Source organism: Panthera tigris, chromosome C1 (assembly GCF_018350195.1).
Source record: "Panthera tigris isolate Pti1 chromosome C1, P.tigris_Pti1_mat1.1, whole genome shotgun sequence".
Taxonomy (NCBI): Eukaryota; Metazoa; Chordata; class Mammalia; order Carnivora; family Felidae; genus Panthera; species Panthera tigris.
In genome coordinates this window covers 175,559,867-175,586,752 of record NC_056667.1, presented here as the reverse complement: position 1 = coordinate 175,586,752, position 26,886 = coordinate 175,559,867, and the positions used below count along the sequence as shown (strand labels likewise).

Sequence of the window (26,886 nt, the reverse complement as noted above, 5' to 3'; positions counted from 1 at the left end):
AAGGTCTAGAAGGGTCTCAAGCCCAGGAGCTTCTGTCCCAGTGAGGTTGGGGTGTACCACTCTGCCCGCTTGGAGATGTGTTCACTAACCTGGAAGCTCTCCATCCTATTGGATTTTTTGGAGGCTTTATTACGTAGTCACTGTTGATTAAACTATTGGCCATTGGTGACTGAACTCAGTCCACAACCTCTTTCCCCTCACTGGAGATGGAGGGAAGTGGGGAAGTGGTAGTAGTGTGGGGGAGGGACTTTCAGTCTCACCCTCTAATCACTGATTGGTTTCCCTGGAAGTCAGCTCCTTTCTTTTCCAAAAGTCCCCTCATTAACTTGAACTCTAGTGTGGTCGGAAGGGGCTTGTTATGAATAACAAAAGACCCATTTCACCTTTATTTTAGGAACCCAGGACAAAAGACCAAATACTACAAAACGATGCCCTGTTTAGAGAAATTCCAAGGTTTGGGGGAGCTAAGAGCCAGCAACAAAGAACAAATGTATGGGCAAAGACTAAATATGTATTTTTTATATTTTTTTAAGATTTTATTTTTAAGTAATCTCTACCTCCAAGTTAGGGCTCACACCCACAACTCCAAAATCAAGAGTCACATGCTCTACTGACTGAGCCAGCTGGTTGCCCTTGTATTTCTTATTTTAAATCACAGGATCACAATAGAGATAAGTGGAAATTTTGAATTTCCATCCAAAGTACCAAATTTATAAAGTATAGCACGGGAGAAATGTAGCCTACAATGGGACTGGTTTAAAAAAAAAATAGCAGCATAATAGAACTGCCTGAAAACTAACTCAGGCTTAGTCTTATTAGTAAAAGTGTTGTACCCAGAACAAACAAGGATATGTGGAGCCCTGCTATACTTTGCTATGACCCAGTCATACCTGTAGCTAATGTAGAAGGACTGGACCTGGTTTGTGAGGGAACACGAAACTGTTCTGTGTGAGAAGAGAGGTGGAAGTAGGATTAACTAGCACTATAAACAGGAAAGGACTAGTTTGGTCCAGAATAAAAAAAAAAAAATCCTAATTGTTCAATCATTTGTGAGTTCCTTCCTGAGGTACTGTTTTCTGTCCCTGGAGGTCAGCGCTACAGAGATAACAGTCATGTTGTAGGAATTTCCATACCAAATGGAAATTTGGACAGGATGATTTCTCAGGTCCCTTAAAATGCTTAATTCATTGACATATTTTAATGATGATGTAGCATATATAATGAATTCTACATAAAAATACAAGAACATATTTTGCCTTTCACACTTTTAAGGCCTGCTCTGGAAAAATACAGTCTGGATTTTTAGTTATTTATGAGCTTGTTGGATATAATTTGACTGAAAGTGATAATCTGACTCAAAGTGTATTATTAAATTTGATGACATTTTAAAGGATTTTTAGAAGATTTGGGTTACTTCAAGTTAATTATGAGATTTTTTTTCCCAAACAGTCCAAGATTGATCAAGACAAGTCTTTTATACTTGAGGAACACATGGACAAAATAAACAGGTACTTAAAGAGAGGTCTTAGTATATTTGTTCTTTTGGAAGGACTGTATTAAATTGAATTTGCTAACATTATTACATTGTGTTTGGAAATGCACTGAATTCTGAGATTAGATAGCATAGTGCTTTTATTTTCACTTTTTAAAGTAGCTTCTTGCTTACTCTTTCAGAGGGATTAAATCCATATACTTTATCATGCTGATTCATTTTAGTGCAAAACATCTTTTTTTAATGGGAAAGAGGCTAGAAAATAATAATCGAATTATCTTTTATTTTTGTAAAGTCATTTTTTACAGAGTTCTTATGAAGCTGATCAGCCAAGAATTTTTTTGTGCAGTGATTTGAGAGATTGACAGACTGGCATAAGGAACATAAGAGGAGGAAAATTACTGGAAAATAAGACATCTACCTCTAATTTTAGAAGCATCAGTTTTTCACAGTTACAATATTTATTTACATATAATAGACGCAAGAAAGCAAAAAAAAGAAAAATTTGGCTTTGTGTTGAATTAATGAAAGCAGACTGCAAACACCCAGAGAAGCAGTGTGTTATTTCATCATCCTGTAAAGTATCTTGGAAATTTTTTCATTATTGAAATGCAGTTTGGGGAAAGCCTGTGTTTATATTCATTGCTATTTTGGAAAGAAGAAATTGCTTGCAGATTGGTGAAATCATGTGTTTCCTTTTTTATAGTTGCTTCTCAGCCAATACTGTGGAACAGATTATTGAAAATTTACAGCAAGATGGTTCATCTTTTGCCTTAGAACAGTTGAAGGTAATATATGGATCATTTCTGCTCTGAGTGTGGTGGATTTTGTGATAGGGAAACCTCCTTGAAGGGCACCAGAGCTCTGTGGTGGTGACACTGCACAGTTTTTTGTTTTTTTGTTTTTTTTCCTGAGCTCATTTGAGCCTCAGAAAGCAATTTCACAAAACCTTTATCTATACCCAAGTGTCTTGTCTACCTGCTGGATGTTTATAGCAAAGCTGAGCTGTTTTTAGGTCCTGTGACTGTAACAGAGACTTCAGTAAGCATGCTTCATCTCCCTGTAGTCCTCCTTGTCCTGGGGAGAAACATTTAAGGACATTTTTATTAGAAAGGCTGGGTCATTGGAGAATAGTCTTCTTATAATATATTGCAATTTGTGCCTTTAATCTATATATTCTATTTAATATGCAGCAGATCAATATATGGTCTTTCTAAGCAACAGTGATAAAAATAAAAAAAAATGATCCTTTTCAAACTAATAAGAGGCCCCATCCATAGCCATAGCTGAATTTTAAGCAGTGTTCGTCAGTGTTAGGCACGCTTTGATCTTTCTACAAGGTGACTCAACAGGTAACAGCAGAAGAAAAGCTGTTTTTGTATTAAGGAGTGCACACTGGATACTGATGTGCTTGGAACTACAATATAATTATGAAACTTGGAATATTTCAGACTTCTACATAAAGGAAAGAAAAAAAGTGTTTCCTTACACTTTCTTTTTCTTTTTTCTAATTCAAATCTTAGTTAATATACAGTGCAATATTGGTTTCAGAAATAGAATTCAGTAATTCATTACTTACTTATAACACCCAGTGCTCATCACAAGTGCTGTCCTTAGTACCCATCACCCATCTAGCCCATCTCCCACCCACCTCCCTCCATCAACTCTGTTTTCTGTCCTTAAGAGTCTCTTATGATTTGATTCCCTCTTTTCTCCTCCCTGTCTTCCCATATATTCATCTGTTTTGTTTCTTAAATTCCACATATGAATGAAATTATGGTATTTGACTTACTTTGCTGATTGACTTAGTTTGCTTAGTATAATACATTCTAGCTCCATTCATGTCATTACAAATGGCAAGATCTCATTCTTTTTGATGCCTGATACTCCTGTGTGTGTGTGTGTGTGTGTGTGTGTGTGTGTACACCACATCTTTTTTATCCACTCATCAGTTGATGGACATGTGGGCTCTCTCCATAGTTTGGCTATTGTTGATAATGCTGCTATAAACATCAGGGTGCATGTACCCCTTTCAATCTGTATTTTTGTATCCTTCAGGTAAATACCTAGTGCAATTGCTGGATCATAGGGTAATTCTATTTTTAACTATTTGAGGAACCTCCATACTGTTCTCCAGAGTGGCTGCACCAGTTTGTGTTCCCATCAACAGTGCAAGAGGGTTCCTCTTTCACTGCATCCTCACTAACACCTGTTGTCTCTTGTGTTAATTTTAGCCACTCTGACAGGTGCCAGGTGGTATCTCATTGTGGTTTTGATTTGTATTTCCCTGATAATGAGTGATGTTCAGCATCTTTTCATGTGTCTGTTGGCCATCTGGATATCTTCTTTGGAAAAATGTCTATTCATGACGTCTGCCCATTTCTTTACTGGTTGGTTGTTTTTTGGGTGTTGAATTTGATAAGTTCTTTATAGATTTTGGATACTAACCCTTTATCATATATGTCATTTACAAATATCTTTTCCCATTGTGTAGGCTGTCTTTGAGTTTTGTTGATTGTCTCCTTCTCTGTGCAGAGAAGATCTTGATGAGGTCCCAGTAGTTCATGTTTGCTTTTGTTTTCCTTGCCTTTGGCAACATGTGCACTAAAAAGTTGCTCTAGCAGAGGTTAAAGAGGTTGCTACCTGTGTTCTACTGTAGGATTTTGATGGTTTCCTGTCTCACATTTAGCTCTTTCATACATTTTGAATGTGTCTGGTGTAAGAAAGTGTTCCAATTTTTCTGCATGTTGCCATCCAGTTTTCCCAACACCATTTGTTGAAGAGACCCTGTTTCCATTGGATAGTCTTTCCTGCTTTGTCAAAGATTTGTTGACCATATAGTTGTGGGTCAATTTTTGGGTTGTCTATTCTGTTCCATTGATCTATATGTCTGTTTTTGTGCCAATACCATACTGTCTTGATGACCTCAGCTTTGTAATATAGCTTGAAATCCAGACTTGTGATTCCTCCAGTTTTGTTTTTCTTTTTCAGGATTGCTTTGGCTATTTGGGGTCTGTTGTGGTTCTGTACAATTTTAGGATTGTTTTAGCTCTGTGAAGAATGCTGGTGATATTTTGATAGGGATTCCATTAAGTGTGTAGATTGCTTTGGGCAGTATAGACATTTCAACAATGTTTGTTCTTCCAATCCATGAGCAAGGAATGTTTTTCCATTTCGTTGTGTCCTCTTCAACTTCTTTCATGTCTTCTGTAGTTTTCAGAATACAGATCTTTTACCTCTTTAATTAGGTTTATTCCTAGGTATCTTATTGTTTTTGGTGCGATTATAAATGGAATCAATTCCTTGATATCTTTTTCTGCTGCTTCATTATTGTTCGAAATGCACCAGATTTCCGAACGTTGTTTTTATATCCTGCGACTTTGCTGAATTCATGCATTAGTTGTAGCAATTCTTTGGTGGAGTCTTTTGGGTTTTCCACATAGAGTATCGTGTCGTCTGCAAATACTGAAAGTTTTTACTTTTTCCTTGCCAATTTGTATGCCCTTTATTTCTTTTTGTTGCCTGACTGCTAAGGCTAAGACTTCCAGTCTTAAATAGTAGTGGTGAGAGTGGGCATCTTTATTTTGTTCCTAACCATAAGGGAAATGCTTTGTTCCTAACCATAAGGGAAATGCTCTCAGTCTTTCCCTGTTAAGGAAGATATTAGCTGTGTGTCTTTCATATATGGTCTTGATGATGTTGAGGTATTTTCCATCTGTCCCTACTTTGTTGAGGGTTTTTGTCAAGAATGGATGCTGTATTTTTCAGATGTTTTTTCTCCATCTATTGACAGGATCATATGGTTCTTATCTATTCTTTTATTAATGTGGTGTATAACATTGACTGATTTGTGAATATGGAACCAGCCCTGCAGCCCAGGAATAAATGCTACTTGATCATGGTGAATAATTCTTTTAATGTACTGTTGAATTCATTTTGCTGGTATCTTGTTGAGAATTTTTGCACCCAGGTTCATCAGGGATATTGGCCTATAATTCTTTTTAGTGGGGTCTTTGGTTTTGGAATCAAAGTAATGCTGGCTTCATAGAATGAGTTTGGAAGCTTTCCTTCCATTTCTGTTTTTTTGGAACAGTTTGAGAATAGGTATTAAATCTTCTTTAAATGTCTGGTAGAATTCCCCTGGGAAGCCATCTGGCCCAGGACTCTAGGAGGTTTTATATTTGTTGGGAGATTTTTGATTACTGATTGAATTTCTTTGCTGGTTACAGGTCTCTTCAGATTTTCTATTTCTTCTTTTTTCAGTTTTGGTACTTTGCAGGTTTCTAGGATTTTGTCCATTTCTTCCAGATTGCCCAGTTTGCTGGCATATAATTTTTCATAGTATTCTCTCTTCATTTGTATTTCTGTAATGTTTATTGTGATATCTCCTCTTTCCTTTGTGATTTTATCTATTTGGATCCTTTCTCTTTTTGATAAATCTGGCTAAAGGTTTATCAATTTTGTTTATTCTTTTAAAGAACCAGCTCTTGGTTTTGTTGATCTGTTCTACTGTTTTTGTTGTTGTTGCTGTTTCTAGATTGTTTACTTCTGCTATAATCTTTATTATTTCCCTTCTGCTGGCTTTAGGCTTTATTTGCTCCTTTTCTGGCTCCTTTAGGTGCCAGATCTTTGGGTACCTTTCTTGCTTGGGTGCAAGATTTGGGATCTTTCTTGCTTCTTGAGATAGGCCTCAATTGTAATACTCGTTCCTCTTAGCACTGCCTTTGCTACATCCCAAAGAGTTTGGACTGTCATATTTCCATTTCTGTTTGCTTCCATATATTTTTTTATTCTTTAATTTCCTGGTAACCCATTAATTCTTTGGTAGGATACCCTTTAACCTCCATGTATTTGAGGGCTTTCCAAATTTTTTCTTGTGTTTAATTACAAGTCATTACATTGTGATTTGAAAATATGCATGATATGATCTTGATCTTTTTATATTTGTTGAGGGCTGATTTGTGACCCAGTATGTAATCTATTCTGTAGAATGTTACATGTGCACTTGAGAAGAATGTGTATTCTGCTGCTTTAGGATGAAATGTTCTGAATATGTTTGTTAAGCCCATTGGTGTAATGTGTCATTTAAAGCTATTGTTTACATTGGGCATCTGGGTGGCTCAGTCAGTTGGGCATCTGACCTTGGCCCAGGTTATGATCTTGCAGTTCAGGAGTTTGAGCCCCTCATTGGGCTCTGTGCTGACAGCTCAGAGCCTGGATCCTGCTCCGGATTCTGCGTCTCCCTCTGTCTCTGCCCCTCCCCAGCTCGCATGTGTGTGCTTGCTCTCTCTCTCTCTCTCTCTCTCTCAAAAATAAATAAGCATTAAAAAAAAAATTGTAATGAAAAAAAAAAAAAACAACACCAAAGCCATTGTTTTCTTGTTGATGATCTTCCTTGTTTAGGTGATCTGCCCATTGTTGTAAGTGGGATGTTAAAGTCCCCTGCTATTACTGTGTTATTATCAATGAGTTTATTTGTTATTAATTGATTTATGTATTTGAGTGCTTTCAAATTGCGGGTATAGTTACAATTGTTAGCTGCTCTTGATGGATAGACCCCTTAATTATGATATAATGCCCTTCTTCATTCATCTCTTGTTACAATCTTTGTTTTAAAACGTAGTTTGTCTAATTATGGCTACGCTGGCTTTCCTTTGATGTCCATTAGCATGATAGATGATTTTCCATCCCCTCACTTTCAATCTGCAGGTGTCTTTAGGTCTAAAATAAGTCTCTTGTAAGCTGCATATAGATGGATCTTGTTTTTTTATTCATTCTGAAACCTTAGGTCTTTTGATTAGGGCATTTAGTCCATTAACATTCAGAGTAATTATTGAAAGATATGAATTTAGTGCCATTGTGTTACCTGTGGAGTTGGTGTTTCTGGTGATTCTCTGGTCCTTTCTAGTCTTTGATGCTTTGCTGTTGTTGTTGTTTTGTTTTGTTTTGTTTTTTGGAGGTTGGGGGAGGTTTCTGTCTGTACCCAAAGAGTCCTCCTTAAAATTTCTTGTGGAGCTGGTTTAGCGGTCACAAACCCCTTTAGTTTTTGTCTGGGAACCTCTGTCTCTCCTTCTATTCTGAATGACAGCCTTGCTGGATAAAGCATTCTTGGCTGCATATTTTTCCCATTCAGTACATTGAATATTTTCTGCTACTCCCATCTGGCCTGCCACATTTCAGTGGATAGATCTGCTGCTAACCTTGTGTGTTTACCATTGGAGGTTAAGGACGTTTTGTCCCTGGCTGCTTTCACAATTCTCTCTTTATCTTTGTATTTTGCAAGTTTCACTATGATATGTTGTGCTGTTGACCTGTTTTTGTTGATCTTGAGGAGAATTCTCTGTGCCTTTTGGGCTTGAGTGCCTGTTTCCTTCCCCAGGTTAGGGAGATCCTCAGCTATAATTTGTTCAAATAAGCCTTCTACCCCTTTTTCCCAATCCTCTTCTTCTGAGACTCCTATGATACCTATATTGTTTCGCTTGATGGAATTGTAGAGTTCCCTAACGATCTAATAGTTTTGTTTCCTTCTTTTCAGCTTCATTATTTTACATAATTTTATCTTCTATATCACCTATTCTCTCCTCTGCTGCTTCATTCCTCATTGTGACTCTATCGTGTTGATTTTGCATCTCAGTTATCACATTTCTTATTTTAGCCTGACTAGTTTTTAGGTCTTTGATCTCTGCAGCAAGGGTTTTTCTGGTGTCTTCTATGCTTTTTCAAGCCCAGCTAGTAGTCTTAGGACTGATGTTCTAAATTCTTGTTCAGATAATATTGCTTATATCTGTTTTGAGCAAGTCCCTGGCTAGGATTTCTTCTTGACCTTTCTTTTGGGGAGAATTCCTCCATCTTGTCATTTTGGCTAAGTTTTTGTGTTTTGCATGTTTTGAAAGCTTGTTACGTTTCCTGCACGTGAGAGTAATGCTACTACATTAAAAGGGGGTCATACACTGTCCAGGGCCTGGCACTTCAGGAAGTGTGTCTGGTGTAAACTGTGTATACTGTACTGTTGCAGATTGGCTGTGCTTTCCCACTGGTCAGTCAGCTGCAGAGCTCCTCCTTGCTGGCGGGGACAGGCTGGGGGGGGGGGGGTTGGACCTTTAATTCAGTGTGTTTTAATTTGTTTGTTAAAATAAGCCTGGGGGAAAAAAAGGAAGAAAAAAAGCCTGATAAAAAAAGAGAGAGAGAGAAGGAAAAGGAATGAAAGAAAAAAAAAAAAAACAGAGTCAAAAAATATAATACTGATTCCAAAGGAAAAGGATGGAAAAAAAAGAAAGGAAAAAAAATCCTGATTAAAAAAAAAAAGAGAAAAGGAAATGTAAAAGACAAAAATGTATAAGCCTGATTCCAAAAGAAAAAAAAGAAGAAAGGAAAAAAAAAAAAGTAAGCCTGATTCTATTTCCACCAGAACTGCAGGTGATGCTTTGAAGCATTTGATTTTCAGTGCACTTGGTACACGGGGATGCTTACTGTGCTGGTCTTCTGGAGGAGAGGTCTGCATGCTTTGGCTCAGAGTCAGTCTTGCCCCAGTAAATAAGCAGTTGCCAGGCACAGGGGGCAGTGGGGTTTGGTGTAAGCTGGTCCCACCTGCACTGGGGACCATTGTGTTGTTCTTTGAAGTACCACCATGTTGGTGTTGGGGGGTGGGGGGCGGGAAATGGTGCCACCCTACTGTCTTTTCTCCCCCTCCCCCCGCTATTCAGGAAACCTTCACAGAATAGTGAGGGCAGTCACCTGGCCCTGAGCAACAGTTTTCCTGCATTTTTTTTCTTTGGTGCACAGCTGGGATCTAAAATGCGAAATCTTAAGGGATTTGACACAGCGTGGACCACCCCCCCCACCCCAGAGTAGAGCCTCTCCATGCTGTGTCTGACATCCTTTGTCCCAGAAAAATAGTTCCACACCTGTGCGGTGCGTGGGGGTCTGGGGTGTAGCACCACTAAAAGCAGTAACAAGGTTATATGCTTTCTGTGTGTACCTCTGTCCCCTACCAATGAAAGGTCTTTTGCTGGCACCTTCCGGAAGTACTCCAGGAAGGGGAATGTTCTTTCCCAATGGACCTTGGGGATCCCTACACCTTGCTTGCACTCTGGGTCCAGCTCCCTCTTCCCCAGGAGCACACACCACAGCTCTGCTCCAGAGAAAATCACGCACTTAAAAACCTCAGAGTTTGAGCTCCACATGGTGTTTGGAAAAACAAACAAACAAAAAACAAAAAACTGTGACACTCAGTACCTCTTGCTCCTCTAGTCCATGGTCCAGAGAGGTTTTCCTCTTGTGTGGACCCAGTGCTGCAGTCTCTCAACCCCTCTATCATTCTCTCCCTTTTGTCTCTCCATGGAAAGGGTTCCTTCTCCTCCTCAGCACCAGTTTTTTTTGTCCTGCAGTTCACTTCCACACACCATGCACCTGCCACACTGTCTCCCTCCAACCACAGAGATCCTTCTGCCACTCCGCAGTTTAATTTCCTGGGTGTTCCAAGTGACCTGACTTCGGTACAGCTGTGTTTGAGTGACCAGGAAAGCCCAGGGTCCCCCTACTTTTTCTCCTCCATCTTAACTCTTCCCCCCGCTTAGACTTTATTTTTTTTAATTGTTTTTCGATGTTTATTAATTTTTGAGAGAGAGTGTGAGTTGGGGAGGGGCAAAGAGACAGGGAAACACAGAATCTGAAGCAGGCTCCAGGCTTCAAGCTGTCAACACAGAGTCTGACACAGGGCTCCAACCCACAAACCATGAGATCGTGACCCAAGCCGAAGTCAGATGCTTAACTGACCGAGCCACCCAGGCACCCCTCCTTAAACTATAAAGAAAAGGTGTTTTAGCTCTTCCTTATCTGATAGTATTTTTCATATAATTTTAGTGTTTCAGTTGTCAGAAAACTTACAAAAATTTAAAGTTTTACTTGTGAAGATGGAAATATTTCTGCATTGTTACTATACTCTTAAGGTGGAAATCTTAAGTTAGTCTAGGGTCTTATTTAGTAATTACAAGTCTGTTAGTGTTCAAGGATAGGCATAAATTAGAGTAGGTAGATCAGCCTAATTCAAAAAATTAATATCACCATTAACTTTTAGGAATGTTTGCATAAATGTGGATAATCATTTTATATATCAAGGATTCTGACTTTAAGCTGGTTCTCTTGTTTGCAGAGCAATTTAGAAACTAGTATTCCTGTTTTTGTTTTTTCCCCCAGCAATGGGGCCCAATTAAGTATGCCCTTAGCAATTTCATTTGAAAATAGTCATGTAGCACCTTACCTTATAAGTTAAATGATGTCACTTTAAAGTAGTACAGATATGCAACTAGTCATATCATTTGAAAACCACCAGCCTAAGCCAAAATCAAGGCATAGAACTCAAATATTCTTTCAGTTTTCCTTCTGTACCTCTGGCAGTATGGTGATTATGTATTCAAAAAGGCAAGCCAGCCATGACAGCTGGGACCACCATAAGCACTCCCATTGGGAGGATAGGTTTTCATTTTTTTTCAGTTGACCTATAGCTCTGGTGAATGAATGTGGCTCCACAATACTAGTATCTGCTGGGAATATCATGGTGTGAGGATCAAAAAATCCCCACTGAGGCTTCCCTGTTAGAGCTTAGATACAGGGTTCCTTTTAATTATCTCAACCAGAAGCATACATCAAGAAAAAACCCTGAAGATAGTTTTCAGTGCTTCCATGAAAGATTTGCAGATCAAAATTTGAACAAAATGTTTAAAAGATTCTAATACTTGTGACAAGCTTACTTGTCAGTAAGCTTCTAGGATTGCTCCTAATCCCTGTGGGCTCTTCAGGGATTCCTGTCTTCCTTCTGTGGGTCTATTTAAGTTCCAAGTTGCAACCACCTATTCTGTGTATGTGTTCCTTTCCATGATTGCTCACGGGGAAGAACAAAATCTTTTCAATATACTTGGCTAATCATTAAATAAAAACATAAGCTTTTTTATCCTTTGTTTAGATTTTTAAAGTTTTTACTGCTAATCACTGTAGGATAACATGGATTTTAAAAAAAAGAATATGAGTAACTTGTAAATTCTTTACAACTGATGCAATTTTCATAGTACCTTATTTTATGGCTTCTCACTTCCTGTCTTAGATTTCCCTTCAATGTTCCAAATGTTCCAATACACTTTTTTTTTTTTTTTAATGCTTATGGTTGGAATTCCTCCAATCTCCTTTAATCCCCCTTTGGGTGTAGGTTGTTCATCGTGCCAAACAACCCATGTAAGCTGTTTGGGCTATTTAAACGTTAGGGAAACCTTAACCAAAGTCTCCAGTTGACATGGTGTGTGTGTGTGTGTGTGTGTGTGTGTGTGTGTGTGTGTGTGTGTGTGTTTTAATTGTGGTAAAATACATACAGCATAAAATTTACCATCTTAACTATTTTTAAGTATATACCTCACTTTTGTTAGGTATATTCACTTGTTGTACAACCAATCTCCAGAACATTTTCATCTTATAAAACTGAATGAAACTTCATACCCATTAAATAATAACTCCCTATTTCCTCCTCCCTCCAGTCTCTGGCAACCACTATTCTGCTCTCTGCTGCTATAAATTTGACTATTCTGGATGCCTCACACAAGTGGAATCATACAACAGTTGTCCTATTGTGACTGGCTTATTTCACTTAGCATAATGTTTCAAAGTTCATACGTGTTGTAGCATGTGCCAGAATTTCATTCCTTTTTAAGGCTGAATAATAATATTCCATTGTATGTATATAATACATTTTCTTCATCCTGTTGATGGACATTTAATTTGGATTGCTTCTACCTTTTGGCTCTTGTGAACATGCCGCTATAAACATGGATGTACAAATACCTTTTCAAGACCCTTTTAATTCTTTTGGATGTATACCCAGAGTGGAATTGCTGCATTATATGGTAATTCTGTTTTTAACTGTTGAGGAACCTCCATACTGTTTTCCATAGCAGCTGCACCATTTTACATTACCACCCACCAACAGTGCATAAGGTTCCAATTTTTCTACTCTTGGCCAACTCATTATTTTCTGTCTTCTTGATGGTAACCATCCTAATGGCTATGATGTGATAGCTCATTGTGGTTTTTGATTTACATTTCTCTAATGATGAGTGATACTGAACATCTTTTCATATACTTGCTGGCCATTTGTATCTTCTTTGGAGAAATGTCTAGTTCAAGTCCTTTACCTATTTTTTAGTTGGGTTTTGGCGGGGGGTGGGGAGGGGTGTTTGAGCTGTAGGAAATGCTATCCTATGTCATCTCCCTTTTCTGGTAATAGCAGGCTTGCGAAAGGTTCTTCAGAGCCAATGGGAGAAGTATTTATTTTCTAGAACTGCAAGTGATACCAGTAATCAAAAGAATATGAATAGAAGAGATTGAGACCCCCCCCCCCCCCGCTCCCCTCCTGCCTCATAGCCCAACTGTCAACATGGACACTAAGCCAAGGAAAGATAGTTTAGTGGGGTCAGTAATCCTTAGTAGTGCTGGGGTATGAAGTCCATAGCCAGACAGAAAAATAAGAGCAAGGAGCAGTGGGTCCAATTAGTGTCCAGAAAGTGGTCCTGAGCAAATGGCCAGGGAGGCCAGTGTTGCTTTTGACCTGTTTTTCAGGTGTTTTCTTAGTTATTGATAGGATATAATAGGATGGCCTACTGTGTTAAAGGCTTAGAGGGTATATAATTCCTTTTTTAATACTAGAAAACTTTTAAAATTCTTTGGAATTTCTTTTTTCTTTTTAATTTTTTTTAACGTTTATTTATATTTTTGAGGGAGAGATAGAGTATGAGCAGGGGAGGGGCAGAAAGAGAGGGAGACACAGAATTGAAGCAGGCTCCAGGCTCTGAGCTGTCAGCACAGAGCCTGACGTGGGGCTCAAACTCGTGAACCTCAAGATCATGACCTGAGCCGAAGTCGGATGCTCAACTGACTGAGCCACCTAGGCTCCCCAAGGAATTTCTTTTCTCTAATCTGGGACGTATGTATTTGGTTTTGAGTGCTAGTTTTGTGAAGAATAAATGAAACTCAGTTTTATACTTGAAGTAAATATGTAAGAATATGATAGGCTTCTATAAAGAATTCATGCACTTTAAAAATTAGAGAAAAAGGAAAACTAAAAATAATAACTAGGCATAGATTTAACAAAGAGCAACAAAATATTAGAGAAATTAAATTTAAAAGATTACTAATCTTTCTGTAAGCTTTGAGAATTGTTAGTCATGTGCTATACCATTTAAAAATTGACACATGTTCATGAAGAATTAAGTGCTACAGGAGTTTTTCTCTTGTAAACAACTAGAAAAACTGGACAAAGTATATGAAACAAGTGTTTGGCAACATTGGACAATGCAGGCAGCATAGGACTGTGACTTCTGAGAGAAGGGAAACAAATGGGAAAGCCCTAAAATTGACTCAGCTTCCTTCTTGCAGGAATTTTCAGAATATTGATCTGTACATGTTTAAATTTTTTTTTTTTTAATATTTATTTTTGAGAAACAGAGACACAGGGCACAAGCAGGGAAGGGGCAGAGAGAGAGAGGGAGACACAGAATCTGAAGCAGGCTCCAGGCTCCGAGCTGTCAGCACAGAGCCTGATATGGAGCTTGAACTCATGAACTGCGAGATCATGACCTGAGCCAAAGTCAGATGCTTAACCGACTGAGCCACCCAGGTGTCCCATGATCTGTACATGTTTTAAGTGAAACTCTACAAGACCATGGAAGGAACCATATGAAAGTAGTAGTCTGAGCATTTAACAAGACTCATACAGGTCTGGGAAGAGTTCATGTTGCCATCAGCCAGGAGGTTTACACTTTAGTAGTGGGGGTAAGTTAATACTAAAGTAAAGGCTGCCCTGAGCTCTCAAGGTAATTAATTCAGCGGGGGAAAAGATAGTCTTTTCAACAAATGGTTCTGGAACAATTAGATATCCCTGTGCAAGAGAATGAGGTACTTGACTCTTCCCTTGCACCTGTAGGGGTGGAGAAAATTCTCCTCTCTCTTCCTAGGGTCTTTAGCCCAGCCTAACAATTAAACTGACATAAGCCAGATTAATAAGAGAAAACATACAGGTTTCATTAAATTTTTACATGTATATGGGAGTCTGCACAAGAGAATGAAGACCTGAACAAATAACCAGAGCTTTTGTACCTTTTAGACAAATTTGTGAAGAATTGACCAGAAAAAGGAGTTTGGGCTAGGGGTAGTAAGTGCTGAAGAAGTAAGTAGGAAGATACGGATGAGTTTAACAAGGTTTGTACAGATGTCTTGACCCCACATTCCTTGTCTCTGGTGATAAGAATGTCTTCCTCCTGCTACAGGGAGGGCATCTTTCACATAGGAGTTTTATTTCCTGGTTCCAGGAAAACAAGGAGGGTCAGATCATTTCTTACATCCCTTTAACTCAAAATAATCAGTTTACCACAGCAATATATCTTTAGGTTTCATGCTCTGAATTCCTTCCCACCACATGCAATTCAAAGTGGATTATGCACCTAGATGTAAAAGCTAAAACTCTGCTTCTAAAAGAAAACATAGAAAATCTTTGTGACTTTGGGTTAGCCAAGATTTTTTTTTAAGTTTATTTATTTTGAAAGAGAGCAGGGGCACCTGGGTGGCTCAGTCGATTGAGTGTCTGACTTCATCTCAGGTCATGATCTCACGGTTGGTGGGTTCAGGCCCCGCGTGGGGCTCTGTGCTGACAGCTCGGAGCCTGGAGCCTGTTTCAAATTCTGTGTCTCCCCTTCTCTCTGCCCCTCCCATGCTCATACTCTGTCTCTCTCTGTTTCTCAATAATAAATAAACGTTAAAAAAAAAATAGAGAGTGAGCGAGCGTGCACACGCAAACTGGGGAGGGGCAGAGAGAGAGGGAGAGAATCCCAAGCAGGCTCCGTGCTGTTAGTGCAAAGCCCAACGTAGGGCTCAGTCCCATGAACCGTGAGATCATGACCTGAGCCAAAATCAAGAGTCGGACCCTTAACCAACTGAGCCACCCAGGTGCCCCAAGTCAAGATTTTTTTTTTTTTAACGCAAAAAGAATTCCAAAGGAAAAAAATTGATAAATTGATCTTTATTATAATTAAATAGTTTTCTTTTTGAAAGACTTTATGAAGAAAATCAAGAAGCCACATATTGGGAAGAAATATATTTGCAAAATTTGTATCTGATAACAAGATTTTATCTATTTATTCATTTATTTATTTAGAGAGTGTGAGTGGGGGAGGGGCAAAGGGAGAGGGAGAAAAAGAATCTTAAGCAGGCTCCACACCCAGAACAGAGCCCATCACAGGGCTTGATCTCATGACCTGAGATCATGACCTGAGGCTAAATCAAGAGTTGGACATTTAACTGACTGAGCCACCCAGGTTTCCCTGATAACATGATTTTAATCCAGTGTATATAAATAGACTGCTTACAACTTAATGAGAATATAAACACACCCAGAAAATGGGAATTTAAACCCTTCACCAAAGAACATGTATGAGTGGCCACATGAAATAATGTTCAAGATCCTTGATTACTAGGAAAATACAGATTAAAACCACAGTGAGATGTCACTGTGCATCTGTTATAGTGGCTAGAATTTAAAGGTTGTGCTCACTTTGGCAGCACATATACTAAAAATAGAATTTAAAGGTTGACAGTACCCACACCAAGTGTTGGTAAGGATATGGAACATCTACAACTTACATGCTGCTGGCAGGAAAGCAGTTTGGCAGTCTCTTGTAAAGTTAAATGTACATTTACTGTAAGACCCAAAAATCCCACCCGAAGGGATTTATTTACCCAAGAAAAATGTAAACCTATGTCCACGCAGATGCTTGTACTTACATGTTCATAGCAACTTTACTTACAGTAGCCAAAACCTGGAATACTGCTCAGCTATAAGAAGGGATGATTTGTTGATACGTGAAATGACATGGATGAATCTCAGAAGCATTATGCCAAGTGAAAGAAAGCAGACACAAAGGGCTACTTTATGATTTTATTTTTATGAAATTCTGGAGAAGAGAAAACTGTAGGGCTAGAAAACAGATCAATTACCTGGGGGTACTGGAGATCTCTTCAGGATGATGGAAATGTTCTGTATCTTGATTGTGGGGGTAGTTGCACAACTGTAAACATTTATCATAACTTAGAGAACAGTGCATTTAAATTGAATGAATTTTCTAAGTTCTACCTGAGTAAAGCTAATTACTTAAAAATAAGGGGCACCTGGGTGGCTCAGTCAGTTAAGCATCTGGGTTCAGGTTGGGTTATGATCTCATGGTTCTTTAGTTCCAGCCCCACATCAGGCTCACTGCTGTCCGAACACAGCAGGCTTCAGATCCTCTGCTGAAGATCCCCTCCCCCACTCATGTGCTTTCTCTTGAAAATAAACATGTAAAAGAATTTTTAAAAAATAAAAATAAATTTTAAAAAACATGACATACCACATTGTTGTTGTTTTTTTAAGGCAGTTTGACCTATAGAAGTGGGCATTATATTTGCTAAAGGCACCCATTATATTATGCTATATATTGCTGTCAATAAGAATAATTTAATGCAGTGTTGATGGATGCATTGTGCCTTTGGGGAAGGAGTACAATAAACCTTGAGGGGGAAATGCATCAACTTAGGTAAACAGGAAGAGCAAACAGTTCTCCAGTGCACTGATGGATTATCAGTGATCCTAAAATACTATCTTGAGCATTTAGGATAATATGAAATAGTAGTACTTGATTCTTTCTTTCTTTCTTTTCTTTCTTTTCTTTCTTTCTTTCTTTCTTTCTTTCTTTCTTTCTTTCTTTCTTTCTTTCTTTTTAAAATTTTTATGTTTATTTATTTTTGAGACAGGGAGATAGAGTGTGAGCAGGGGAGGGGCAGAGAGAGAGAGAGGGAGACACAGATCTGAAGCAGGCTCCAGGCTCTGAGCTGTCAGCACAGAGCCCAACGCGGGGCTCAAACTCACAAACGGTGAGATCATGACCTGAGCTGAAGTCAGATGCTTAACCACCCAAGCCACCACGTGCCTTTCTCTTTTTCTTTCTTTCTTTCTTTCTTTCTTTCTTTCTTTCTTTCTTTCTTTCTTTCTTTCTTTCTTTCTTTCTTTCTCTCTCTCTCTCTCTCTCTCTCTCTCTCTTTCTCTTTCTCTCTTTCTCTCTTTCTCTCTTTCTTCCTTTCTTATTTTGAGAGAGCACGAGCAGGGGAGGGCAGAGAGAGAGGAAGAGAGAGAATTCCAAGCAGGCTTTGCTCTGTCAGCATAGAGTTTGACACAGGACTTGAACTGACGAACCATGAGATCATGACCTAAGCCAAAACCAAGAGTTAAATGCTCAACTGACTGAGCCAGGTGCCCCAGTATTTGATTCTTTAGACCCTATCTTTGCATTTTTATAAAATTGTTGATGCTTTTAAGAAATTACTAAAAAAGTCTTAAGGTTGCAAAAAGCACTCCTTGGACTGGCTCTAAGCCTTTGCTATAGATAAGAAAAATAAATACTAGTGCCCGTTTCTTTAAAGTGATATTTTATCTTTATATAATAATATGACCCTTCAGAATGATAAAAAATATATATATTTAAAAAATAAAAATATTTCTGTGAAACTGCAATTTACTGTGAATTAGACTGACTTGCTGTAGTGTAGGTATATTTTATATTTCTGTTGGCTTATTGTCAATCTGAACATGTCTGGAAAAGACTTAGGAGTACAAAATATGTAAGATGATTATTTAGAAAAATATTCACAGTTCATAGCATAGTTAATATAAATGATCTAAATATACATGAATTCCTAATTGTTAAGGTTCCTTCTTGGAGTTAAATCTGACAGAGCCTAGACTTTGAGAATGTCGTAAGTGACATCCTTTTTTATAAAGGAAAAAACCCTCAGAAGCTCATTTTCTAAGATCACCTACTGAAATCAGAGAAGGAGCTGGAGCTTATCTACCTATATAGCCCTTCAGTCAGCCAGGAGGCCTACTTAGTAGAATTCTTCTAATTGTATCCTTATAGGCTTGTTAAATAATATTCTTTTAATTGCATCATTATAGGCTTGTTGAATATTAGTTTGCTTTTTTTTAAAATATTATTTATTCATTTTTGAGAGACTAAGAGCACAAGTGGGGGAAAGGGGGGGGGAGAGAGAGAGAGAGAGAGAGAGAGAGAGAGATGCAGAATCCAAAGCAGGCTCCAGGCTCTGAGCTGTCAGCACAGAGCTTGACGTGGGGCTTGAACCCACAAACTGTAAGATCATGACCTGAGCCAAAGTTGGATGCTTAACTGATTGAGCCATCCAGGCACCCCGAATATTGGTTTTCTTTTGATAATGCATGTCAGACTGTGTATTACTGGGTATTCTGGTAGATGCTGAAGCAGTATCCTGAGTTTTTCTTTTTTTTTTGAAATTTCCCAGGATTTGATAAAACTTAACACAAAAAGGTTTCCTAGGATTGTTACCCAAAAAGCAATGATTATAATGCTGATACCATTCTTTGAGTGCAAGGACCCTGTCCTATTCACTGTTGTCTCCTCTGAAATCTCTAAAGCATAGTAAATGCTCAGTAATATTAAACTGAGATGAGAATGAATTATTTCATAAAAAAAGAAAGGAAAAGGGGTGCCTGGGTGGCTCAGTTGGTTGAGTGTCCAACTCTTCATTTTGGCTCAGGTCATGATCTCATGGTTCCTGGGATCAAGCCCATTGTCGGGCTCTGCACTGGCAGCGTGGAGCCTACTTAGGATTCTCTCTCTCTCTCTCTCTCTCTCTCTCCCTCCCTCCCTCCCTCCCTCCCTCCCTCCACTCCCCTCCCTCACCCTCCCCCCCACCCTCTCTCTGTCTCTTAAAATAAAGAAAAAAATTAAACTTTAAAACAAAAACAAAAAAAGAAAGAAAGAAGATGACTCTTTGGCATACAGGAGACAGCTAATCTTTAAAGGGTCAGATAATTTGGTGACAGCATTAACCAATGTTTTACCAAGTAGAAATGTGTTTACTAGGCTGTGTAGGTGCAGGATCGTATCCATACACATTTCTGACATAGCTGAAGATCCAAATTCTAATCATTCAGCCAATTTTCTGGAATAGTCTCTGCGTTCCCTTCTTAATGAATGAGGCTGTATTGTATGAGCTCCTTAAACTCTCTTCTGTCATCCTTTTGATTCCTCTAACATGTGTCTCACCTTCTTGTCAAGGACAGCATCCCCATCTGTGCCCTCATTCTGTCCTTTCCTGTCTCATTTAGGAGCTAACGCATCAGCCCTCTCCCTCTTTCAGTTATCTTCAAAATTTTACCTTCTTGGGTTAGTGCACATTTTCTTTTGCTAGTATTTTCAGGAGCTTCCCTACTTTCACAAAAAAGCCTTTTCTCTTGGCTGTTTTTTCTCAAGCTACCATACTGACTTTGTCTGCCCCCCCCCCCCCCGCCATCAAAATTGCACAAGCAAGTTTTTATTTGCTTCTTTCTACACCTGATGTAACATCTTTTCCATCTTTGCTCTTTTTGACCTTTTTTTAGCCTTTGACATTGACTATGGTTGCCTTGCCTGGTAGAAGAAGAATGTAGGCTTTGGAATTGGTAGGCTTGGGTTTGGATTCCTCTCTGTGTGACCTCTGGTTTCATTTGTATTATGTGCATACATGTGTATGTCCTCGCCTCAGAGCTGAGGGAAATCTACTTAGTACATGTTCCATCTGTTCCCTTCCCTGTTTGGCTTGGTTTCTGACATGGTGCACATCGTGTATTGCCATACCATTTATGAGGTAGGTAGTGTTACTATATCCATTTTACTAATGAGGAAATTAAGATCAATCATGTAGGAGGTCGTGGAACTGGAATTCTGCTGAGTTGTTGGACTCGAGTTCGAACCCTGAGTGTGTCAAATTGCCAGTATACTCTTTCTTTAAATATGATGTCTGTCTTAGGAAATATCTGTAATTACTAATTCATGAAATGTCTGAACCAGTGGAGCTTTTCAAATGAAATTTTCTTCCCTTTTTTTTCCTCTTGTGTATTTATGTGTGTGTGCACAAGCACAGACAACTGGAGGACCCCTTACCCGGCCTTTTTACCCTATTTCATCCATTCCTCCACCTGCCTCCCTCTGACAACCACCAGTTCTCTGTAGTTAAGTCTGTTTTGTTTTTGTTTTTGTTTTTCTTTTTTTCTTTGTTTATTTATTTTGTTTCTTAAATTCCATATATTAGTGAAATCATACAGTATTTGTCTTTCTCTGATTTACTTCGCTTAGCATTATACACACTAGGTCCATCCATGTTGTAAAAGTCAAGATCTCGTTCTTTTTTATGGCTGAGTCATGCTCCATTGTATATACACACCATATCTTCTTTATTCATTCATCTGTTGTTGGATACTTCGGTGGCTTTCATATCTTGGCTATTGTAAATAATGCTGCAATAAACATAGGGATGCATGTATCTTTTCAAATTAATGTTTTTGTTTTCTTTGGGTAAATACCTGGTAGTGGAATTACTGGATCATATGGTAATCCTATTTTTAATTTTTTGAGGAACCTACATAATGTTTTCTCCAGTGGCTGCACCAGTTTGCATTCCTACCAACAGTTCACAAGAGTTCCTTTTTCTCCACATCCTCACCAACACTTGTTGTTTCTGGTCTTTTTGATACTGGCTATTCTGACAGGTATACGGTGATATCTTGTGGTGGTTTTGATTTACATTTCCCTGATGCTTAGTGAGGCTGAATTGCTTTTCATGTGTTTGTTGGCCATGTATATGTCTTTGGGAAAATGTCCATTCATGTCTTCTGCCTCTTTTTAATTAGATTGTTTTTGTGTTGAGTTGTATAAGTTCTTTATATATTTTGGATATCAATTCCTTTTTGGACATATCATTTGCAGATATCTTTCCCCATTCAGTAGGTTGCCTGGTCATTTTGTTGATGGTTTCCTTCGCTGCACAAAAGCTTGTGTGTGTGTGTGTGTGTGTGTGTGTGTGTGTGTGTGTGTACATACTCTCAGTAGTTTATTTTCGCTTTTGTTTCCCTTGCCTTAGACATACAAAAAAAAATTTTTTTTTTAGAAAAATATTTCTTCTGTCAGTGTCAAAGAAATTACTGCCTGTGTTTTCTTCTCAGAGTTTTATGGTCAGGTTTCACATTTAGGTCTTTATCCATTTTGAGCTTATTTTTGGTATGTTGTAAGAAAGTGGTCCAGTTTCTTTCTTTTGCATGTAGCTGTCCAGTTTTCCCAACACCATTTATTAAAGAACCTATCTTTTCCCCATTGTATATTCTTGCCTCCTTTCTTGTAGATTAATTGACCGTATAAGTGTGGGTTTATTTCTGGGGTCTCTGTTCTGTTTCATTGGTTTATGTGTTTATTTTTGTGCCAGTACCATACTGCTTGGATTACTCTAGCTTTGTAGTGTATCCTGAAATCTGGGATTGTAATACCTCCAGCCTTGTTCTTCTTTCTCAAGATTGCTTTGGCTATTTGGGGTCTTTTGTGCGTCCATATAAATTTTAGTAGTATTCTACTTCTGTGGAAAATGCTGTTGGTATTTTGATAGGGATTGCATTAAATCTGTATATTGCTTTGGGCAGTATAGACATTTTAACAGTATTTGGTTCTTCTAATCCATGAGCATGGAATATCTTTCCATTTGTGTCATCTGCAGTTTCTTTCATCAGTGTTCTATAGTTTTCAGAATACAGGTTTTTTATCTCCTTGGTTATTTATTCCTAGGTATCTTATTTTTTGGTGCAATTATAAATGGGATTGCTTTCTTGTTAAGTGGCCTTTTTAATGAAATTAATTGGTAGCCAAATGAGGAAGTATAGCAAAGATAGAGTTTGTGTTTTGAGAATTCTAGATTGCATATAAAGTGCCAAACCAAGAAAGAGGACACAGGCAATTAGACATCATTGTAGTTCTGAGGTACATGATTGTGGGTTTATATAATACAGCCCTGTTGGAAAGGGAATTGGAGCTTCATTGACTTTGCAGACTAGAAGAGATCAAAGTTGGCTGTGTCACTCCTTTAAGAACACCTTTTAGCATTGTGAATGAAGTTCTTCCAGATGTTCACCTGTGATAATGTGGGCATGGCTCTGGCTAGAGAAAACCAGTGGTTTCATCAGCAAAATGGACCTCTTGTCTTCTTGCCTGTGGAAAGGAGGGGCCTCCTAGCACAGTATGCAGACTGCTGTATGGGTGCCATCAACCTTGTGGCCTGCAACCAGAAAGGCAAGAATGTGAGTGGTGTTGCTACTTGGGCATTAAATGAGATCATGTGCATACGACACTGAGGGCAAAAGGGTGAGTTCCTGTGAAAATGAATCAGGTACATAAAAGCCTTAATTGCTTTCTCTCTCTCTCTCTCTCTCTCTCTCTCTCTCTCTCTCTCTCTCTCATCTTTTCTTCAGCATTGTGACTGCAGGTAGGATACTGATCTTCACTGACCTTTTCCTGTAGAGTAGCCATCTAAATTTTAGCAGCTGGTAGGTAATATACTGTCCTTTCCATTCAGTCTGTTCTCCAAATCTGTGTGCAAGATTTGAGGATGCTACAAAGAACCTGGAGTCTTGATGTGGGGAATTCTTTGACCTCAAAAAGTGAAATTTATACCTTTGAGACAGTCACTCAACAACACACTAGAAAACTGTATATTGCAATTATAAAGAAAAGGGCAAGCCTCAGGTTTACACAACATGTGATGGGACCTCTTGTAGCAGCTGTTGGTCACAGTCATACACATATGTCAGAACACTAGTAATAACATCTTTAAATGCAGAAGGAAGTGGTATAGCACTGTAGCCAACCAGCTGGGCCTGTAATTCTTATGTTATTAAATATTTACTGTAGAAGACCATCTCATGGTATCTTGAATTGTTTTCTCTCCTTTTAAGGTAAGTTGATTTATTTATAGGTAAAAACTATAGTTCAGTTAAAAACACTTCTTTTTAGTCACAAAAAGGGAAGGAAAGACTACTGTATTTTGACTCCAGCTTCTTTATAAAGTAAAATGTCCTCTGATATATTTGTTGTTTATAAGATGTGTATTAATTTTATTTAAACATAATCACTGCTTACTTAGTTGGGATCATAATTTATGTCAGGCAGCTACAAAATACAGATTTATGTTATTAAGTTATAGGCACAGAATTTATTCCACTGATGGAATGATCTTTCTTGTTATTATAATAGATTAGAAAACTGCTGGTGCTTTGGCAGGATTAGGCTAAGGTATAATCTTACTTTTATGAAACTGTCATATGAAAGTACTGTTTAAGGAGAAAATTTTAATAAGATTTATATCAAAATGCTTATTATAGACAATAAAGGAACTATTGGGCTAAAACTAGCAAAACATTTTTTTCTTTCATAGGTAATTAATAAAATGTCTCCAACATCCCTAAAGATCACACTAAGGCAACTCATGGAGGGGTCTTCAAAGACCTTGCAAGAAGTATTAATTATGGAATATCGGCTGAGTCAAGCTTGTATGGTAAGAATTTTTGAAAAATAGTTATTTTCTATTTATGAAAGTAATAGATGTTCATTGTAGAGCATGTAAAATACAGAAAGCTATAAACAAGAAACTTAAAACTATCTGTAAATACACTCTGTGGAAACACAACAGGCCAGTTAACTTAAGATGTGTGGAACTATTCTTCCACATTATTCTTAAGCCTTTATGAAATAGCAATTACATTTGCATGTACTATAAGAAAGCCTCTAATCTCAGGTGGAATTCAAAGTAGAAATTAACCATTTTTCAGGCATGGTCTCTGACCTTGGGATAAGAGGCATAAACTCTCTATAGCTGAGTTCCCTCACTGGTAAAACAAGGAATATATATATATGTGTGTGTGTGTGTGTGTGTACAGAATATGTATATATACACCCATATATACATATATATAATGTATGAATGGAAGTTACTAGTCTGTTACATGTTTTAGTTAATAGATTAGCACTGAAAGTTCCATTATAAATACACTTAAAGTAGAAAATAATCACCTAGAAAATTAATTTTATGTAACATTTCAGAGTCCTAGAGATTTCCGCTTGTAGATGATAAACTCTTTGAAAGCAGAATCACTGCTTTTGTGTTATGGGTAGAAGGCCTTTAGGTTAATAAATTTATGGCCTAAAGAAAATGTTCTGTTTAATAACCAGGAAGCAGATATCCCAAATGGACTTTCATGTCTTGCAGTAGTTAAGGGGAGTGCCTGGGGAGCTCGGTTGGTTGAGTGTCCAATTCTTGATTTTGACTCGGGTTATGATCTCACCGTTAGTGGGATTGAGCTCTGTGTTGGGTTCTGCGCTGGCAGCACAGAGCCTGCTTGGGATTCTCTCCCTCCTGTCACTCTTTCCCTCCTCTGCTCGTGCATTCTCTCTCAAAATAAATAAATAAACAACAACAACAAAAAATAGTTAATGTGTTCAAGCAATTCATCCAATTATAAATAAAATTCGGTTAGTCCCTTTAATCTTAAAGTCGCTCCTAGTAGGATGAAAGTGGCAGCTGAGGTCTGTTGTTTGTTAAGAAAGGTACTATGCCAGGCACTTCACATACATCCTGTCCGTTAAATTTTACACTATTTCTAGAATGGTAGGTATTATTCTTGTCTCCACTTTACAGATGAGGAAGCTGGCAGAGAGAAGTAACCTGCCTAAGGTGGTATAGCTATTAAGTGGCAGACACATGGTGTGTGAAACCAGGTGGTTTCCCTCGGGGCCCTGTACTCTCCACTACTACCCCAGTATACCTCACACAGTCCATGCTTCTCACTGTACATTTACTGCACTGCCTGGATTGATTGATTCCTTCCTTCCTTCAGCAAATCCATTAGCTGTGTTGTTGCCGGGTTCTGTGCTAAGTGTTACGTTGTAGAAAGAGTGACCCAGTCCTTGTTCTCATGAAATTTAGAGTCAACTGAGACTATGAAGAACAAGTAAACAAAATATGTAAAATAGTTACAAATTGTGGCAAGTGCTCCAAAGGAAACGTACAGGTTGATGATGGGAGAGAATGATGCAGGGACAGGAGCAGGTGGGAAAGACGAAGGGAAATAAGTTGTCAGAAAAGACGTCTTTGAGATGCGTGCTCATCTGTGACCCGAAGGGTGAGAAAGGAGTATGTCGAAAAGTCCCTTGGGTTTCAGCAGTGGATGATTTGATTCTGTTTCCTTTAAGAAAGTAATTATTGCTGCTGAATGGAGATGGGGTTAGAAGGATTCAAGAGGGGATGTAGAGACCAGATTTGAGTTTTTGCAGTAATCCAGCTGTGAAGTTGCAGTGGCTTCGGCGAGGGTGGTGGCAACGGAGAGAAGTGAATGATTTGGGGAATAATGTGGGAGAGGATTGATAGGCTTTGATGATGGATGTGAGAGAAGGAAAGAATGCATTTAGGAATTGGAGCTCAGAGCTGTGGGTTAGAGATTTAAGTCTGAAGCTTTGGAGATTTATTTACTTAATAAGAATGCTTACCATGTGCTAGACATTGTTAGAGGCACCAAGAATGCGTAGGTCCACAAAACAGACAAAAATGCCTGCTCTTATGGAACTTACTTTATAGCGGGGGAGATAGATCATAAACAGATAAAATTATAAAATATATAGTATATGATTGTAAGTACTAAGGAGAAGAAGTAAAGTGGGAAGGAGGGTATGGCATAAGGAGGAGGTGAGGGAGAGTTTGAATTTACAGATAGGATGACCAGAGAAGACCTGACTGAAAAGATGTTCTCTGAGTAAAAACCTGAAGGAAGTGAAGGAATGAGCTGTGTAAGTATCTGGGGAAGAGCATCCAGGCAGAGGCAGTACAAAGCCATGAGGCAGGGGTGTGCCTCCCTGTTCTAGGAGCTGCAGGAAGCCTTGATGGGTGGCATGGGCAGAGAAGGAGGGTCAAGTGAGTGAGAGAGATGAGGTGAGAGCTAACAGGGTAGAGAAGGACTGGGCAGAGCATATGTAGCTTCCTCAAAGGTCTTTATAAAACTCTGGCTTTTGTTCTGAATAACATGGGAAGTACTGGATGTTTTTGAGTAGAGGAGTGACGTGATCTTATATCTTAACAGAATTGATAACTCAGGTGCTCATGTGTTGGGTATAGAATGGGTAAGAGCATATAGAAGGAAAATGAGAGAGCCCAGATCTGAGCCCCAAGAAATTTTGAATAGGGTGGAAGAGAAAAAGGACAGAGGTGGAAGAACCAGGAGAGTCATGAAAGCAAGAGATCAATGTTTCAAGGAGGAGGAAGCACTGTGAAAGTGTCCAGTAGGGGAGGATAAAGTCATACTCAGCATATGGCAACACTGAAGTTACAGGTGGTTTTGGCAAGTCGTTTAGAGTGTGGGGGCAAAAGTTATAGTATGGTGAGTTGGAGAGGAAATGAATAAATGGGATGTGGAGAAGTGACGGCTATATGTACACAACTCTTTC

General features: G+C 38.5%; 1 protein-coding gene across 3 annotated transcripts in view; it reads left to right on the top strand.

Annotated features, from left to right (window-relative positions):
• Positions 1 to 26,886, top strand: part of HIBCH (3-hydroxyisobutyryl-CoA hydrolase) — a 119,133-nt gene that overhangs the window by 86,899 nt on the left and 5,348 nt on the right. For all 3 annotated transcript variants that reach the window (XM_042994911.1, XM_007099309.2, XM_042994910.1), the window contains exons 10-12: positions 1,450 to 1,508; positions 2,199 to 2,280; positions 23,828 to 23,947. In XM_042994911.1, coding sequence (XP_042850845.1) covers positions 1,450 to 1,508; positions 2,199 to 2,280; positions 23,828 to 23,947 — 261 coding nt within the window. The remainder of the gene's footprint in view (positions 1 to 1,449; positions 1,509 to 2,198; positions 2,281 to 23,827; positions 23,948 to 26,886) is intronic.